Raw genomic sequence first — 19,332 nt, 5'->3', positions numbered from 1 at the left:
TACATGAGGTGTCTAAAATAGTCACACTCATAGATGCTGAGACCAGAATGTTGATTGCCAGGAGCTGGAGGTAGGGGAAATGTATTTACTAATCACAGGTATAAAGTTTCAGTTATGGGAGATGAGTAAATCTGGAGATCTGCTGCACAACACTGTGCCTATAGATAAGAATACTGTACACTTTAAAAACCTGTTAAGAGGGTAAATCCCATGTTAAATGTTCTCACCACAATAAAAAAATTATCAAGCTATATATTTATAATGTGTGCATTTGTTTCCTCTTAATATGTTATATTTCAATAAGAATATTTTTTAAAACTCTAAGCTTTTCTGCTTTAAATCAGTAAGCTAAGAAGTACAGAAGATAAGAATGCCCCACTCTTACCAATATGACTACTTTTTATATATTTGATTCTTTAGCTTTGCATATGGTAGCAAGTATATTGACTATTATATATCAGAGTGATTGCTTATTCTTGGCTAAGAGTTCTAACTTAAATATCTCATTTAAAACTTATAGCACTATGAGATAGTATAGGGTCACCTTCATTTTATAGGTGAAAAAACTGAGACACAGAAAACTGAGACATAAGAACCAATTTGCCTAAGTTTATACAAGTGAAGAAGTCATGGTTTTAACCCAAGAAATCTGACATCCCCAAACTCACCCTACAGTGTATACTTGTATAAATGGGCTCAATTGGTATATAAATGACAATGGAATATCATGGCAGTCATTACTCTAGACCAAAGTTACTTGGAAAATTAAGGCAGGAGATGGGAAAATGGGGTATTTAAATTTTTTTTTAATTTTTTTGCATACTCTAACCATCAAACTGAGATGAGCAGATAGAAGTACCATATGATCCAGCCAATCCTACTTCCTGGTAAATAACCAAAGGAAATGAAATCACTATCTCAAAGAGATATCTGCACACCCATGTTCATTGCAGCAATGTTTGCAATAGCCAAGACATGAAAACAATGTATCTGTCAAATGTGACACTTGGGTAATGGAAATGTGAGATATATATACACACAATGAAATAATATTCAGCCATTAAAAATGGAAACCTTGCCTTTTGTGACAACATGGATGGACCTTGAGGACACTATACTAAGTGAAATAAGTCAGCTAGAGAAAGACAAATACTGTATGATCTCACTTATATGTGAAATCTAAAAACATCAAACTCATAGAAACGGAGAGTAGAATGGTGGTTGCCAGGGGCTGACAGGTGGCAGGAATGTGGAGATGTTGATCAAAGGGTACAAACTTTCAGTTATAAGATGAATAGGTTCTAAGAATCTAATGTACAGCATGGTGACCACAGTTAACAACACTGTATTGTGAATTTGAAAGTTCATATGAGAGTAGAGCTTTAATGTTCTCACTTTAATAACAAAATGGTAATTATGTGAGGTAAAGGATATGTTGGCTAACCTTATCTGTGGTAAATATTTCACAATATATAGGTGTGAGCTGGCCTTGAGATGAATTAAGGCCGTGGGACCCAAGGCCACGGCCAGAGCCTTGAGATAAGTTAAGGCTGTAGGACCCAAGGCCACGGATACAGAGCATGTTTGTAGTATGCAGTAAATAATTGCTCCATGCATGCATCAATTATATAAGATTTAGAACAAAGAAAATAGAAGTTCACATGTGCTAGAGATATTCTGTAAGCCTAATGAACAAAGAAACTCAGACTGCGCATGTGCTGACAGAAAACAGATAAAAGCAGGACAGGTGCATCACAGGCGTGCACCTCCCTGTGGCAATAAAGTGTTGTTAACCCCATGGTGTCTCTGGCTGAAGTCTGTCCTGCAGTATGGCAACTCCTCGTGAATTTTTTCATTTGGGCCGCTCACCTCCTAGAACCCCACGTCAGCCTCCCTCGGCTGACAATAGGCATATCAAATCATCACATTGTACACCTTAAATTTGAACAGTGTTGTGTGTCAACTGTATACCTTCTTGAACCTAACCCCTGGCAAACGCTAATCTGTTTCCCATCTCTATAATGTTGTGTACATGGAATCATGCAGTATGTGACCTTTTGATGTTGACTTTTTCTCTCAGCAAATGCATTTGAGATCCATTCAAACTGTTAATATGTATAAGTTTGCTCCTTTTTAGTGCACAGTATTATCCTATTGGGTGGATCCACCACCATTTATTTAACCATTCACCCACTGAAGGACTTCTGGGTTGTTTCCAAGTTCTAGCTTTACCTCTTAAACTTCTCAGCACTTTTAACAAAGGGACTTGAAAATAGAAAGCGTTCAATTCAAATTAGTTCATTTGAATTAATTGCTAGTTTCACCCAAACCTGAATTCTGTGCTGACACCATCTCTAACATGTATACTGCCCTAAGGGGAAATGTCAGTTTCTCCAGAAGCTTCCATTGGCTTACTACACAATCCTTCACTCATATCTGAATCTGACATCTAGAGATTATAAAACGTTGATGTGGTTCTCAAAACATTTCAGAGTTCTAATTTGATTTAAGTGCTTTGGAGTAGAGTGAAAACAGATTGCTGGTATTCTTAATAGGTTATATATATATTCTTAATAGGCAAAGTGTGACAGGGCTTTAGTCCCATCAAAACCTCCACCACTTTTAAAATAAAACAAACAAAAATCATATCAGCATCATCACATATCCCACAATAACTTTTGTCTGTACTGACTACCTTTGTTTGTATTTTAATTTGTCTGTCAATTACTTTCCTAAGCAAACCAGTCAAGTGAGCTGAGAAAATTAATTTATTTGGAATGTTATGTTCCCTTGATAAGTTTCACCAAAATTAATACATTAAAAATATATGTATCTTCCATACCTCATCATTTCCCCCTCTCCCAAGAAGAGATCCCTGGAAGCTCTGCTATAGGTAATAAACACCTGGTCCCAGACTGCCATCAACAGTGTGGGATGGAAAGGCTCTGCACATCGAAAACAGAAGCCAGTAAGTCAGCACTGGAGTGGAGCAAAGGAAAAACTACTAACTACATACTCTACAATACTTGTCACAAGAATACTTGGAAACTGCTTATGTTTATATGGGGTTTTTTTTAACATTTTTTATTGATATGTTTATATGTTACAATGAAACTACTATTCATACTATAAAAATAATACATGTCTATGATGGACAACTAGGAAAATGCAAATTAAAAAATTTTTTAATAATAAGTAGCTTTTTAAATGAATCTTTTGGGGGCATTGGTGTAATGCATCCCTGTATTTCCAGTTATTTAAGATTTGAAAAGCCAATACAAAAAATTACAAGTTGTAAGAAACCCTACCTCTCCTCATATTGAAAAGATGTAGTTTTCTAAGTAATCAATTGATAAAGACAGTATCAAGAACAGGAAATATTTAAAAGACATAGAATCTTTGATTGTTAGGCAGATTACATAAAAGGAACAGAAAAACCTTTCATAATCTTTTATTAACAGAAGATCTTAGAATTATAGAATCTAAAAATCTTATAATTTTAACAGAGAGAAAGTTAAACTCGTTTCTTTTCTTAAAATTTATTTGTTTGTTTGTTGGGGGAGGAAACTAGGTTTCTTTATGTATTTTTTAATTAATTTCTTATTTTATTTTTTAGTGGAAGTACTGGGGATTGAACCCAGGACTTTGTGTATGCTAAGCATGTGCTCTACCACTGAGCTATACTATCCCCCTAAACTCTAGTTTCTTATCAGCACATTATGAGCAAGTCTGGCAAGGTACTCAGAAAACCTTCCTAGTACAGAGGATGGCATCAAAGGCATCAAATCTCTACCTTCAAGCTGAAAGGGTCATGTCCCTGGTTGAACTCTGTAGCTCTTTATTGCTCCTTTTCTGATGGACCAGGCCCTTTCCTACCTTACATTGCCCTGATTTGTAGCCATTCATCAGAGTGAGACTACCTTCATGCAGGGAATTTACCCCTCAGCAAGACTTGCAAGGAGGTTTGCATTTATCCAATGTCTAATACATGGTACCCCACAGATTTTCCATTGGTGATTTGCATTTTTCATGAATGAGAAAGTTGGTATTTCTTCTTGTCTTGCTGGCTCATCCTCTACCATCTGCAGAACCAACTGTCAAAAGAAACAGAAAGTAAATGTGTCCCCTCATCAAGGGAGTCCTCATGCATAGCTAAGCCAGGGGCAGAGTTATTCCTGGACATCTTGATTCTTTCCTAATTTTAAGTAGAATGGTGTCCTATGAAGGCAATATTTCCCAAACTTTAGTCATTCACATCCCTCATCCCCAATGTTTGCCATATCTGTATGCCACCTTTAATACTGCTTATTTAAAAGTCTCAAAATCAATTCACTTCTTTAATTAAGTATTTTTTAAAAGAAACTTTCTATAGCCACCGTAAATGAGAAGGAAAAGAATTATTTTCCATAATTTGAAGATAACCATAAACATAATAATAAAAAGGAGATAATTGATAATAAAATAGATAACTAGTCAGGAAACGAGTTTCAGAGCTGCCTTCTTTTTGTTAACTACGTGCTGTCTGTTTGCAAGAGAGATTAGCATGTGCTAGAAACAAAGACATACAGCAGAGTTAGACTTTCTCCTTGATACACTCAAAACATTGAAAAAAAATTGATAGGGAGACTGTGCTAAGATGAATAGTGTCCCCTCCCCAAAGAGATTCATGTCCTAATACCAGTAACTTGTGAAAGTGTTACCTGATGTGGCAAGAGAGACTTTGCAGATGTGGTTAAATTAAGAAACTTGAGGTGGGGTGTTTATTCTGGGTTATCTGGGTGAAGCCAATGTAATCACAAGGGTTTTCATAAGAGGCAGGCAAGACGGTCAAAGTCAAAAAGAGAAAGATGACAATGAAACAACCAGAAGCAGAGGTGAAGCACTAGCAGCCAAGGAATGCGGGCAGCCTCTAGCAGTTGGAAAAGGCAAGGAAGCAGATTCTCCCCCGATGTCTCCAGAAAGAGTGCAGCCCTTTCAACCCTCAGAACCATTAGGGAATACATGCAGGCGTTGATAAGCCGCTAGGTTTGTGGTCATTTGTTACAGGAGCAATAAGAAACTAATACAGAGACTAACTCTCACACCGCGTGATTCAACATTATTTAATACCGTGCCCAGGTATCAGCTAAAATCTTCCATAGTGCCAGAGCTGTGTACCCTACACTTGGGAAACACTGCCTAACGAACTCCAAGGCATCCAGGGAAATGGTAGCCACGGATTAAAACAACTGCAGAAGAATTTAGGCCTGAGGCAGAGAAGCTGCTTGCTAAAATGGTAGCTGATTATAGGGGAAGCTCTGCGTGGCCATTGTTGACTTCCCCCTCTCCTTCAGCTTCTCTTTATACTGGAGCATCTGAGCTGAGGAGACAGCATTCCTGAATCAGCCCTCCTCCAGCCAATGGACTCTGCACTGAGGTAGGTCTTAGCTATAGTTTCTGTTCCTAAATTGCACTGCTTTTCTCTTAGATTAAAATAGGCTTGGGAATTTTTTTCTCAAATTAAATTTATAAAAGACTTACTGTGTTTTGTCTAATTGCAAAAGTAAAATGTTTATTATAGGTCTTTTTAAAAACAGAAAGACATTGAAAAAGAAAATAATAAGTAATCAATATCCTCCCCACCTCGAGAAAATTACTTGATTAATACTTTGACAGATTTCTCTCTGGTCTCATTTCCATTCATGTCTGCTTTATAACTTGAAAAATATGTAAGAAATACTGTGCAGTAGTCTTCATTTTCTTCATTAAAACACACTGTGAACACTTGCATTATCTATAATATTCATATACAACGTATCTGTAATGACCAAACAGTATTGTGTTTTAAGGATAAAGTAGAATTTACGTAACCATTTCACTCACATAGATGTTTAGGCTGTTTACAACTTCTCACTCTGTTCCTTATAAATATTTTTGTTCATTATTGACAGAAATTTCTGAATTAAGAATATTCAAATATTTTATACACACTGCCAAATTTCCCACACCAGAGAGTTATAAAAATTTACACTGAAAACTGAAATATTTTTAAAAGAGAATTAATTGCATGTTTGAGTAAATAAAAGAGAGGAAAATAAGTGGTAATCTTTTGAGGGGAAAGAGTAAGAAGAAACTTTTTATTCTACATTTTATGTGATAAATAAGAGCATATGCTTGGCTTTCTTTTGACTTGACATCCATTTCAGAGCATCTCCTTAAAGGAGAAAAAATAATAAGTGAGGAAATTTTTAAGGGTATTTAGATGAATTTATAAATTTATAAAAATACTATTTTCCGGGTATAGAAAGGTGCAGCGGATGGACAATTACAGCAAAATGTGAAAGGTCTTTTCAAAGTTTTTGGCTATTTCAGAAGTCTCATGCATGGTACACACTCAACCAATAATAGATTTGATGATATAATCAATGCAAACAAATTGTGTAGCCTTAAAGTCAGTTTCAACTTTGGCTGTCCACACAGATTATCAGATGGAGAACTTCTAAATTCCTCATTTGCTAAGTGTTGTTGTGGCAAAGCCCGTGGTGGCCAGAGTAGTTTTACCTAAACCTCACCTGGCAAAGTCCATCCACTAAAGAGCATGGTCTGTTGTCAGATCTCCTGTTCCAGCCTTCTTATGTTTTGAAATATGAGGTAGAAAATCTTCACGTAATCAGCCTTATTTTTGGTCTTCTCCACCTCAAGCCCACAGATTGGTAACAATCCTAGCACTAAGGACAACGGTAATTAACAGCAACAACACATTAAGTAGCTTCTAGATGCCAGGGGTCATGCTGTGCACCTCACACACACGTTTTACTTAGGCTTTATAACAATGCTGCAAAGAAGGTGATATTACTATTATCAATTTATAGGTAAGAAAAGGGAAAATCAGAAATTGTTCAAGGGTCCAACTGGTGAGGGGCAGAGTTGGGATTTGAACCCAGGTCTTTTGGTTTCCACTATTATTGTCTCCTCTAGGGGAGACTCCCTGCTAGGTGTCCCTGTGACTTGAGGCTTCAGTTGGTATTTCCAGGCTTCGTAACTAAACCTACACATCCTCATGCTCACCCCTTTAATAGCCCTGGGAAAAACTTTCAAAGCCACCCAGTGACAACTAGAATCCTTTATGATCCTCAATTGTACCATCTTTCACTAAGTATATTATAGATTTCAAAGAGCAGAAAAGTTCATTTTCTTCTACATCTTTAAGGACAGTGTTTTAAAACTGTTCATAGAGTTTCCAGATTTTTTTGTAGTTTATTTTGATCTCTTTTGTTTGGTGTCTATTGATGATTAAGAAGAGGCTGCCTATTCCCTGTTGGAAAAACATACTAGGTGTGTCAAAGACAATCAAATAAATATTTCAGGGCAGGAGCTCTAGGGGTGAATATTCTGGAAATGACATGTCATATGTCAACATGTCAACAGGGTGAGGTAGGCAATCAGCTGTTGTGTTCTGAAAATGCGGAGAATTTCAAAAGCAAGAATGTATAGAAAGGAGAGGCAACTTGTGAACACAGAGACACTTACCATTTAATTATTTTAAAGGAGAGGAAGGTATAGCTCAAGTGGTAGTGTGTATGCTTAGCATGCACAAGGTCCTAGGTTCAATCCTCAGTACCTCTATTTAAAAAAAATTAAGTAAATAAATCTAATTACTTACCCACCTAAAAAAAAAGTAAGCAAAATCAAACAAACAAAAAGACAAAAAAAACTACTTTAAAGGGGGACAGTGGATGTTGCTGGGATGTCTCCTGAATGCTAGCGAGGTGATAGGAGGGGGTTCCTATTTATCCTAGCTCCCCTCTACACCTTCTCTCTGTTTTCATTCTCCACGTCCCTTGCTTGCCTTAGCCTCCACCATGCTGAAGCTGACCTTAACGCATGTGGGCAAGTTGTTTCCCTCTCCTGGGCCTGTTTTATCCGTGAAATAAACTAGTCCATCTGCCAGGTCTTCGTCAGCTTCAGTGTGTTACAGCCCCATAAATGTGACCACTTTAAAAATCAGGGCAGGATGAAAGCAGAATTGAACAACCAGGCACTTTGCACCCCAGCAGCCAGGGAAGATCCAGTGCCTACCACTTTTTTGCCTTTGGGGGACACTTTCCAAGGTTTATTCCCCTCTCCCTTATAAAAATTTATAGTGCTTCGTGCTGCTTTCTGTTTCCAAGCCCTAAATGGGGATCACCCTAGCCCGACTCTCCCCTCAGGTACTCCTGGACCAAAGTGATTCCAGCCACTTCTTCTCTACTGTCTATGTCAAAAATTTCAAAATCTCAAAGATGATAAAGATGATAGTAGAAGTAGATATTTTCCAATTTTTTTAAAAAGGACCTAGATATAATGTCAGAGGAGAGAGAGGTTATAGTAACTATCTTGTCCCAAAGATTTTAAAACATTTTTAGAAGCAAAAAGTCTTTTCAAACAAAAAGATTACAAGGTTCCAACATACATAGAATAAATGAGTAGCAGGTGGTTAGTATAAATTTATCGTATAAAATCCAAATTTTCAACTGTCACCCATTATAAAGTAAAGTGGCAAAGACAAAGCTACTTTGGTGAGCCCCAGAATTAGAAATTATTACGAGCAACAGGACTGTGGTTGTATCATCTCTGCTTACTCTTCAGTGCTCTATTTGGTTTGGCTACAAGATACAGTAAAGTCATCACAGAGAAGCAGTTGACATCGTAGTCGTTTTTAAACCATTAAGAAGTTTTCATCAACTTCAGTTCTCTTTAATTATACAAGACAGCAGAGGGAATTTTACTCCAAGATTCTGGCACTGGTTAATGATTAAGTGGCCACTGATGCTGTGAAATTTGATGTACAACATTTAAGATTACATGTGAAGCACGGTCATTTAGGTAGGTAAAATTATATTTGAAAACAAAATTTAATTCATAGGTTGGCAGACTCCTTTCGGCCCTTCTACAGAAACCAGGCAACCACAAAACACTGTGTGAACTACCGAGCTGGCTCGAACTAACTTTTATAGATCCTAAGGCCCAAAAGAGGAAGTGACCGCTCTACAGTCCTACAATTTGCCACCCAGGGGCCCCAGAGCCTGGGTCCTACTCCAGTGCTTCTTCCACTATACATGGACGCCTCACTAACCAGGCTCGTTTTTCATTAGTGGAGCTTCAGGGCTTATGACAAAACAACGTAAAGATTTTTCTCATAGTCAGGGGAAGAAGGATGTCTGCGGGCAAAGGAAGTAACTTAAGGGGCTCTTAAATGACTTATCTGCCATCTTGGATAATGTCATCCTACATCTGATTAGTATTGGGTTTATTAATCTGCATAAATGTACTCACACGTTTTGGGTAGTTTTAAATTCAACATTTATATTTCTTCACCTGCTGGTTTGTCAAAGGTAAAATTTGTAAAAATTCCAAAACTCTCCTTTTCTCTAATGCTATTCTCAAATTTGCCATAAGTTTGCAATCACTAGCCCAGATCCCCTGCCCTGGAAACTGTGAACTCTGGAGCTAAGCTTCAGAGAAGTCAAAAGTCCAGGGTTGTTGGGAGACAGAGGCAACTTTGATATGTGTTTTCCTTGTTTGTGGAATGTGTCCAGGAAGAAACATTCCTCCTTTGGCCTTCCATCACATTTTCAGCTAGGGTTCACATCACCCAGATGACAGGTTGACTGAATACAGTTGTTACCAAGTCCCTAGGGTAGAAGGGACCTGGGAATCTCTTTTCTTACAACAAAATGCCCTCCACCAGGGAGGAACTATGTCTAACCAGTTCTCTGATTTTTTTTTTTTTGGACTAATTCTTCCATCACAAATATTTTCCTTCATGATTTTCAAACATACTCAATTTCTGTCAACTCATTCCAAATTTTCTTTTTTCTTTGACATGGTCTCCAAGAAACCATTTTGATGATACATATAGTGAATCTATTAAAAGCTGAAAAATTGAGAATGCCAAGGTTTAAAGACTTCAGGATAAACTTTGCATCTCTAAATGCTAAAGGTACTTAAGAAAATTATTTTGCTATCATTTTGGAACTAATTCTGGAAGTTCAGCCCCTTCACTGCTGTTTTTACCTCTTTTATCTCTGGGATTGAGTGGCCCTAGATGCTAAACATCTCAATAAACCATGAAAAGTTTAGCTGATCAGGGTATTTGTGAAATGCCTCTATTGGGGGGGGGGGGCATCAGATTCAGGGTGTTTTCCACTTGGCATCATGCAGACCAAATCCATGTGATCTTACTCTCTAGACTTTGCCGTATATTTTGTTACATGCAACCTGGTTTTATGAACTTAATTAATGTTTAAACCCATTAAAGATGAAGGAAGACTGAACCAATATAAACTATCATTAGCCCTCATAGAAATGAGTAACCTGTATGTTTGTTTATTCAATCACCGTAGTTTCTCATTTTACATTTTAAAAACTCAGAGAGGTTATGGTTATCATGAATCATTATTTTACTACATCACTGATGCTGGTGAGTACAGGGAAATCTTTAACCCCAGAAGTCCCAGGCTTATTTCACTGTCTGGGGCCAAATTCCTCTCGAGGGAAGGAGCCAGGCTGGAATAAGTTGCCTCACAGAGATTAGAGGTTCTCGCCCTGCAGGTGGGATGATTGTGAGTCCTGCATGGCAGTGACCCCCAAATGCAGCTCTTCCTTGTCATCTAGTTTACCTGAGAAAAATACTGATTCCCGGACCCCATACCCAGAGACCATGCCGTAGTTGGTTTAGGGTAGGAACTGAAATCAGTGTCATTGATCAGATGATTCTCAGTCTGACTTTCTTGACTGTAAGAGGTAAAATCAAGTTTGAAAACATCGTCCCCACCTGGCCTGATTATAAATGAACATCCAGTTAGTATATGCATTTGTCATCCTGAGAATCAAACACTGTCTTCTGCAGTTGGTGAGCATGAAATATCTTAGTTATGAGAAAAGGGAGCATCTCATAGAAATCACAATGATGAAAAGGCACATTTTTTTTCTCATCTGGAAAATGGACAGCTATTAAATCATGATGACAGGCTCAAATGCAAAACAGCTCTTGGAGGATTTGTCAACAGATACAAAAAAAAAAACCCCAATATTTTAAAATATGATTTAAAAAGCATGTTCATACACCTTTTCTAAGCAGGATTTTTTTCAGACCTATGTTTATATACTGTGATGGCTCTAGGCCGTCTCAGCCTCAGCATTATTGACATTTGGGGTGGGGAAATTCTTTGCTGTGAGGGTCTGTCCTGTGCATTGCAGGATGCTCACTTAGAAGCACCCCTGGCCTCTCCCACTAGGTGCCAGGAACATTCCCACAGTGATGGCATCCAAAAATGTCTGCAGACATTGCCAAAACCCCTGGGAGATAAAATCACTCTCAGCTGAGAAGCACTGGTCTAGGAAAGTCATGTAAGCCCCAAGGCTGCAGGATTTTGTAACATAAGATGAAAGAGTAAAGGTGGCTTTCCTAGAAATGAAATCAGAAAAGACTATATAATAAATGATACTGGTAGTATGAAATAACTACTTAGAAAAAAAAAACCCAGATTCAATACCCAACTATGCTGAAAAATAAATTTCAAATAACCAGATAAATTTTAAAATTGTAAAAACATTGAAAAGAATATAAAATATATTTGTATAACCTTGATGTAAAGAAAATCTGTCTTTAAAAACTCAGAAAACCCAGAAACTCAAAATGAAAACCTCAAGAGACTTAACCCATAACATTTTAGCACTTCTGTATGATGGATTAATAGCTAAAGAAAGGCACCACAATCACAATTTTCAAAAGGGAAAGAGAAAATATGATATTTATCACAAAATGATGATCAATATTTATAAAGATTAAAAGCCCAGACAAATCATTAAAAAAAAAAAAAAAACCACAGAGAAAACAGGCTAATCATCTTCAAAGGCAATTCATAAAAGAAAATCTAATAGCCAACACATTAAAAATGTCTCAATTTCATTATAACTCAAGAAAATGAAAACTAAAATTATAATGAAATAGCATCTCGATTCCATCACATTGGCAAAAATAAAAAGGTTTCTAAAGTGTAGAATTGATGAAGGAAGATGTGGAGAAACAACCAGGATCATGCTCTATTATAAGAACTTAAATTGGTTCAATCTTTTTGAGGGAACTTAGCCTGGAAATACAGATGGATCCATTATTCCACATCTGTACATCTTTTCTATGAAAATACTCTCATATGTCCACACTATATATATTTATACACACACACACACATATACATACATATATACATATTTATATATGACCAGATGCTATGATATTATTTGTAATAACTAAACATTGCAAACAAGCTAAACTTAACCCACCAAAGCTTTGTCCATATCACAAGATCCTTAAAGAAGAAAAAGAAAAAGGGAAAGGAAAGACTGTTCTCTAAGCAGCCACCATGTGCTTATGCCATTTGCACACATTTTTTCCACTTATCCTGATAGCATCTCATTTTCAGTGAGGCTCTGAGGGGTTAAGTGGCTTGACAGGGGGCACTGCATCAGGAAGGGATGGAGTCAGGAGTCACACTGGGACCAGTCTGTGGGGGATATGAGTGCTGCTCTCTACACCAGTGTTTCATAGTTTCACGAGCTGATGAAGAAACTCTGGCTTATCCTATAAATGTCAGGTCAGAGAGCAGAAGGCGTGACTCCACAGCCTGTCATAGTAACTAGGCAGCCTTGGCTGACCCCCACTGCCAAGCACAAGCCTGGGGGAAACTGTTTAGCTACCAGCGAGCACAGGCCTCTGCAGCTGTCACGTTGCCCACAGTTGAGCCCAGCCCTTGCTACCTGCCCCAGGCCCCGCCATGGTGTATGTGTCTGCAATCAGCCCCTGCTACCACATAGGCACCTGCAGCTGGTCCCCACAGCCGAATGTGTGCACAACATGGCCTCCAGCCTCCACTGTCACCCATCCAGGTCCCTAGCTACTGGACCTGGAGGCACTACTGAAGACCCCAAACATGCCTGCAGTCAGCGCAGAGCCCTGCAGTGCTCACCAAAGATCACCCAGCTGTGGATGCTGTGAACCCCAGCAGTCTGAGCCGGGGACACCCCTCCCCACTGGACCTACTGCCACCACATGCTCCCACACTTGTGCCCTGCACCACTAGACCTGGGGTCATAGCACACTTCAGCATCCCCCTACCCACAGGTAGAATTCTTCCTTTGCCAAAATCAGTCCATAAATTCAGGAAGAGATGACTGTGTCTTCCAATGAACAGACACTGACACAAAGCTGTGGGGGTCATGAAGAGTGAGGAATACAGTAAACCTCCAGTAACTGGCCCCAAAGAAATGGAGATCCAGGAATTGTTCAACAAAGAATTATAAATAATTGTTCTAAAGATAATCAGCTACAAGAAAGCACAGATAAATAATATAATGGTACCAGGAAAACAACACAAGAAGGAAGTGAATAGTTCAACCAAGAGATAGAAAACATAAAAAGAACCAAAGAGAAATTTTGGAGCTGAAGAATGCAATGACTGAACTGAAGAATTTAGGAGAGAATTTCATATGCAGACTTGAACAAACAAAAGAATGAATCAATGAGCTCGAAGACAGATCAACTGAAATTGTCCAATCAGAGGAACCAAAAACAAACAAACAAAAATAATGAAAAGGAACAGAAAAAGTCCATAGAAATTATAGGATAAAATAATAGAAACCAAGTACACATCATTGAAATCCCAGAGGGAGAAGAGGGGGAGAAAGGAGTAGAATGGAAAGGGGAAGGCGTCTGGCTGTAAAACATTTTAAAATCCTAAAATGTCAGCAGTAGGAGCCCAGGTTCTTTTTCTAAAAACCTCACTTTGCATAAATTCAGAGTAAGCTCAGCGGCACTAAGGACATGCTCCCTCTGCTCTTCTAAATTAGGTCAGCTCCTATGCCTTACCACACATCTGAGCAGCAATGGTGGGAATGTGGAGACTGGTCCAGATAAGAGCTGCAGGCTTACTTCGTCACGCCTATGCAGTTGGCCCAGAGTGGGTGAGGCTGCGAGTGTGGGCAGGTATTTTCTTACAGACCCATCATTCCTGTTCCAGCTTTGGCTCCTTCACCAACCACATTACAAAAGTCTCTAAATGAGTGTGGCTGCTGGTAGCTCAGTTCTGAAGCGTTGAGGTAAAAGTAAAGAAATATTTCACTTTAAATAGTGATTGTCTTAAATTCTAACACATTCCTTACTTAAAATGACAATAAGTCTATTCTCCTGCCCTGTTTAAATATTTGTAGGCTAAGGAATTGCTCACCTGGCCACACAGTTGATTGAACTAGGGCTTTTGGTTCATGGAAATAACTGGGCTGCAACTCATTTCAGTTATTACAGATGATTAATTACCAGGTATCCATCAAACTAATCTCTCAGCAATCAATTGGTGATTACAAATCCAAATATAAATTTGCATACACATCTACTTAGTTGAGCTAGCTAGAAATGGCCTGAACATGGAAGAATTACTTTCTTCCAATCAAGGTTTTCATGCATCACTAAAAATAGAAAATGTCCTAAATTTTTTGACATTTAAATAAAAATACTTGTCACTACATTGATTTTTAACTGAAAGGCAGTGATCAATAAAGCCCTGGAAAATAACTCCAGAAGTTTGTGATGTGTTTTGCAGACCTCATACCTTTCTACCTATTAAAGAAAGATAAGAATTAGGGGGGAAAAAAGAAATGGATTCCCTCTGTGGTTCCTATTACCTGACGATGAACAGGGTTTTATGAGCTGCATCATATGCATGTAATTCCAGGTTGCATCAACGAAAGTGCTACCCATGAAGTTGTGTGAGGGAGTGGGAGGAGCCAGATGGCACTGGGACATCCTGGAGTATGTTTTCATTCTACATTGTGTTCTTTCGTTCCTATCAACCAAGCTTGTTTAATTTGCTTCAGAATTTGGAGAAGAAGTTACAGCTGGACAGTATACGAGTTTTTAAACCTACAGATTCTTCTGACTTATAGAATCAGCTGTCATATTGCCAGGAAAAGATAAATGCAGATGTTGGACCATGTCAAAAATCTTGTCAAGAGTGTGGATTGTCTCACACAGAACAGAGATGTGGCTTCTGATTCTGGTGGCATACTTGTTCCAAAGAAATGTGAATTCAGGACACATGCCAACAAAAGCTGTGGACCCAGAAGCATTCATGAATATTGTAAGTGGGGTTTTTCCATGTTTGGGGGGAAACAGAGTGCCTTACATGTTAATGTTTGCATCTGTGTATTATCTGCATTATATATTTACATATGGTGGTGATTTTTTGCTAGTAGAGTAGAGTTGTTAATTAATAATTATACTGGAAAGGACACTAAACTGGGTATGAGTAGACCTGGGTTCACCTCAAACAAATTCAGTAAACTTAAATGACTTAATCACTGAGCTTCAAACACAGTTTAACTTTTTCTTGAAGGCTTAGTTTCGTTCTGTGAGCAGCGAAATCATTGCGGTATCTTAGGTCAAGCTCAGACCCATAATTGTTTCCATTTTGTCTGTGCTTCTTATTCTGTCTCTACTTTTTCCAATATTAGAAAGATGTGAGACCTCACTTCTTACTATCAGGACAACCACTTGAAGTAGCGTCCTGGGCCATTCTAATCTACTGTTTTTACTCCTATTTTGAATTGGTAACTGTTGACTGGCTGAAAAAAAAAAGGGGGGACCCTTATGAATGCTAGTGAGGGCCTCCTATGAGAAAAATTCATGAATGATGTGACATTTCTAGGAATCCCAGGGAATTTTTTCAGCTTACTTTCACACTCTTAGTTAAGTTTTAATATTGTCTGCCATATGGTCACACTTCTCCCGTAGCAGACATCATGATGAAAGCTGCAGAGCTACTATTTTATTTCATCTTCACTGCCCTATGCAGCAGACATGCCTATCCCATTTTTCCAGTCAAGGAAGTGAGATTAAAAAGGTTAAGCAACTCCAATTAGGCCACGCCCGTGGTAGGCGGTAGAGCTATGACTTAAATCCAGGCCTGCCCGAACACACAGCTCAGAATTTTAATCACTGTGCAATAAACCATCCCAGGGGACAAGAGGCTGCCTCCGCCCGAGTGAGGTGAGTGTGTGTTGCTCATGCTCCGTAGGTTTATCACAGATTTCACGTGCCTTTATGCACATTTAAGACCCTTTTCATGGAGGCCTCTTTGAATGAAGTCTAAAACTCTGACAGGCCATAGAAATATTCTAAATCTACATGATGTCTGATCCCACGTTTCTTTTGACCATTCCAATAATTGACGGTCTTTTGATGGTTTGTCCAGATCGTCAGCAAATTGATGTAGGTCCTTAAGGGCCATCCTTCTGGCCCCGAGAAGCTCCCATACAAATTCCTCTGGTCACTCAGTGAAGGGAATCTCTTTAGTCACAGGCAGGACCAATCGCCCTGGGTCTCACCCACTGGGTATGCCCAGCACTGTTGGAACTTCAAGAGCCCTAAGACTAAAATCCATTGAATTAGACTCTGTTGTTGAGCAGTTATGCATTGAGAGGCAAAGTAAATTAGAAAATCATATAATCGCTCATATAAATTAAATGAAATAGAGTAAAAGTGGTTCAGAGTCTGAATGGGGTTGACTCTGTGTACTAATTTATCTGGATATAATTTATCCTATATTTTGGTATACAGCCGGCCTCATTCATGTTTTTTCCAGCTAGTGTTAACTGAACACCTGCTAGGCCCCTGATACTGCGCTATGCACTGAGGTCACACAGAGATCCAGGTTCATCAAAAGCCCTGAGTTCATGAAGTCTACAATCCAGCAAGGAAAACAGACACTCAGTTACTAACCACAACAACAGTGAAATCAAAAAAGAAAACATGAAATAGGGGGATCCATTCAGAGAATTCAGAAAAGTTTTTCTGAAGAAATGTTTCTTAACCTGAAGTCTAAAAGATGACTAGGAGTTGCTTGAAGGGTGGGAGTAACTTTTAATTACAGTGGTAGCTGTAGCTCGTCGAGTTTCTACTATGTGCCAGGCAGTCTAGTGTTATTTGTACAGTATCTTTTGTGCAAGAAATGTGCATACAGTCCTTGCAATAATCCCATGGAGTATAAACCATTGATATACCTAATTTACAGATGAATAAACTGAGGAATAGGGACAGCTTAACTGAATTTCCTAAGATCATGCAGCTAGTGTATGTATTAGTATTGAAGCCAAGATTTAAAAACTTAAACAGTGGGACCACAGGGCCTTTCTCTTAACTGTTATGCCCTTTGTCCTGTATACTACACTGGGCGTTTGGCACCTGGCTTTCTCCTCCCTTGTTCCTTTAAAAGCAGAAGCTGATAGAAATAATTTTCTCCTCTAAGTAACTGCAGTGGGCAGAAACTGAGGACACTTAGGAGAACTCTGCAGCTTTCTATTTTACAAAGACCTTCTACATGTAACAACTGTATAGGGGAGGGGTCCTTAACTAGGGGTCCATATACAAGGAGCAAGAAATGTGAAACCCCTGAAAGTGTATAGTGTTTCCATGTGTATATCCATTTTTATAGTTTTCCTCAAATTCACTGAGAGATCCTTAACCTAAAAATGTTAAGAACTGTAGTGGGTCCTCCACATCCAGGGATGCAAAACTCGCCAACATGCAGGACTGACGTAAAACCCCATTTTCTGTAAGAAACTTGACCATCCGTGGAGATGGGTATCCATGAGGAGTCCTGGAGCCAATTCCCCGTGGATACTGAGGAACAACTGTACTGCTCTTGAGTCCGTGGCTTTAGAGCTGAAAAGAACCTCAGACGATACATGGCCCAGGGGCTCTCATGAATTATCCTGGGACAAGTGCCCCTTTGGCTGCAGTAGAACTACCTGGTCCCCAACCCAAAGTAGGCCCAGGAATATTTACGTGTAAGCACCCCAGATGTTTCTGATGTGTAGCCAGGTTTTAGAATCAGTGTTCCTTTCCAGCAGTTCTCAAACATTAGAGCATATCAGAATTTTCTAAGGAGCTTGTTAAAACAAATTGCTGAGCCCCATCCTCTGAGTTCCTGATTCAGTAGGTTTGGGTGGAAACTGATCGTTTTGTATTTCTACCAAATCTCCAAGTGGTGCTATGCCCTTGGTCCAAGGCCCACACTTTAAGAACTACCTTTCATTCAATCTCCACACTAAAGATAAAGGAAATGAGAACTAGAGGGGTTGGCTAATTTTTTTACAATAGCATCATTAGCTAGGGAAAAACAATGAATTTCTTGTCTACCTCATCCAGCATCAAGGAATATTCTTTTTACTTTTGGATCATTGAGAATGTAGCTATGCAAAACGAAACTCAAAAAAAAAATGTGCTTTTTCCATAGAGCGAAATCATCCGACATAAAGGCTATCCCTGTGAGGAGTATGAAGTCACGACAGAAGATGGGTATATCCTTTCCATTAACAGGATTCCTCAAGGCCTGGTGCAACCTAAGAAGACAGGTATGCTTCACAATATGTCGCCCCAACATGGCTGCCTTCCCTAAAGTAAAGACTTCCCTGTGATTTGAGTGTGTAGAAGGGAGCCTGGGCTCCGGGTACAGACTGAGCCCACTGTTTCCACCAAAAGATGGCTTCAGTTCCCCCACACTCTCCATCCCCACTACCACATCCCCAATTATCTCAAACATAGTGTTTGTCTTTCAAAAAATAGCTTCAAAAGGAGTCCATTTCTTGACCCCTTCTATTCTTAATCCATTCCTCAAACTCCTCCTATGTAGTTATTCTAGAATATCCACTGATCATCTCTAAACAGACCATGCCAACCCTTGCTTATGTGGAATACAAACTCCAACATGACCCCCAGTGCCCACCATAGCACACTCTATATTCCCCATCCAAATAGCCCTTTAAATATTTAAGCTGTTTTCCAGCTTTTCACTAAAGTCTTTTAAAGAATTGGGCGCCATAGGAACAATTTTTAATTTTTGGTACATGCATCCACAGTGCATATAATCCCTTTTCTTCATATATGAGATTTTCAGCAATTGTTGGCTTTTAAAATTTTCACCTTTATTACTAAAGTGTGCCCATCCTTCATCTCTATTTGGCTTTATTCCTTTTGGTACTCTAGCTCTATTTTTTTAACAGTAACTACATTGCTCTTTATAGCAGCAACAAATGTCTGTGCTGTCATGAGCACAGATCCTAGTTCTTACTGTGTTCTTTCAATATGCCAGGTACAATGCTAAGTGCTTTACTTGCATTAGTCTGATTTAAGTTTCATAATAATCCTAGAAAACTGGCTCTCACAGAGGTTAAGTAACTTATCCAGAAAGCGTATGCTAGTACTTGCTAGTATGTTGCAAAACCTGCACTCAAATTAAGATCTTTGGCCAGTGCGGC

General features: G+C 38.8%; 1 protein-coding gene across 6 annotated transcripts in view; it reads left to right on the top strand.

Moving 5' to 3' along the window:
* Positions 1-5,357: 5,357 nt before the first annotated feature.
* Positions 5,358-19,332, top strand: part of LIPM (lipase family member M) — a 29,622-nt gene continuing 15,647 nt past the window's right edge. Inside the window, exons 1-4 of one of the 6 annotated variants that reach the window (XM_032491368.1) lie at positions 5,358-5,416; positions 9,857-9,961; positions 14,962-15,155; positions 18,312-18,429. In XM_032491368.1, coding sequence (XP_032347259.1) covers positions 9,868-9,961; positions 14,962-15,155; positions 18,312-18,429 — 406 coding nt within the window. In that variant the 5' untranslated portion in view covers positions 5,358-5,416; positions 9,857-9,867. Of the gene's footprint in view, positions 5,417-9,856; positions 9,962-14,782; positions 15,156-18,311; positions 18,430-19,332 lie in introns of those variants that run through there. The other 5 variants (XM_032491374.1, XM_032491370.1, XM_032491373.1 and 2 more) reach the window with 5 other exon arrangements.

Source organism: Camelus ferus, chromosome 11, assembly GCF_009834535.1.
Source record: "Camelus ferus isolate YT-003-E chromosome 11, BCGSAC_Cfer_1.0, whole genome shotgun sequence".
In the NCBI taxonomy this organism is placed as follows: domain Eukaryota; kingdom Metazoa; phylum Chordata; class Mammalia; order Artiodactyla; family Camelidae; genus Camelus; species Camelus ferus.
Note: the sequence above shows the minus strand (reverse complement) of the source record. Positions and strands in the feature narration are given on the sequence as shown.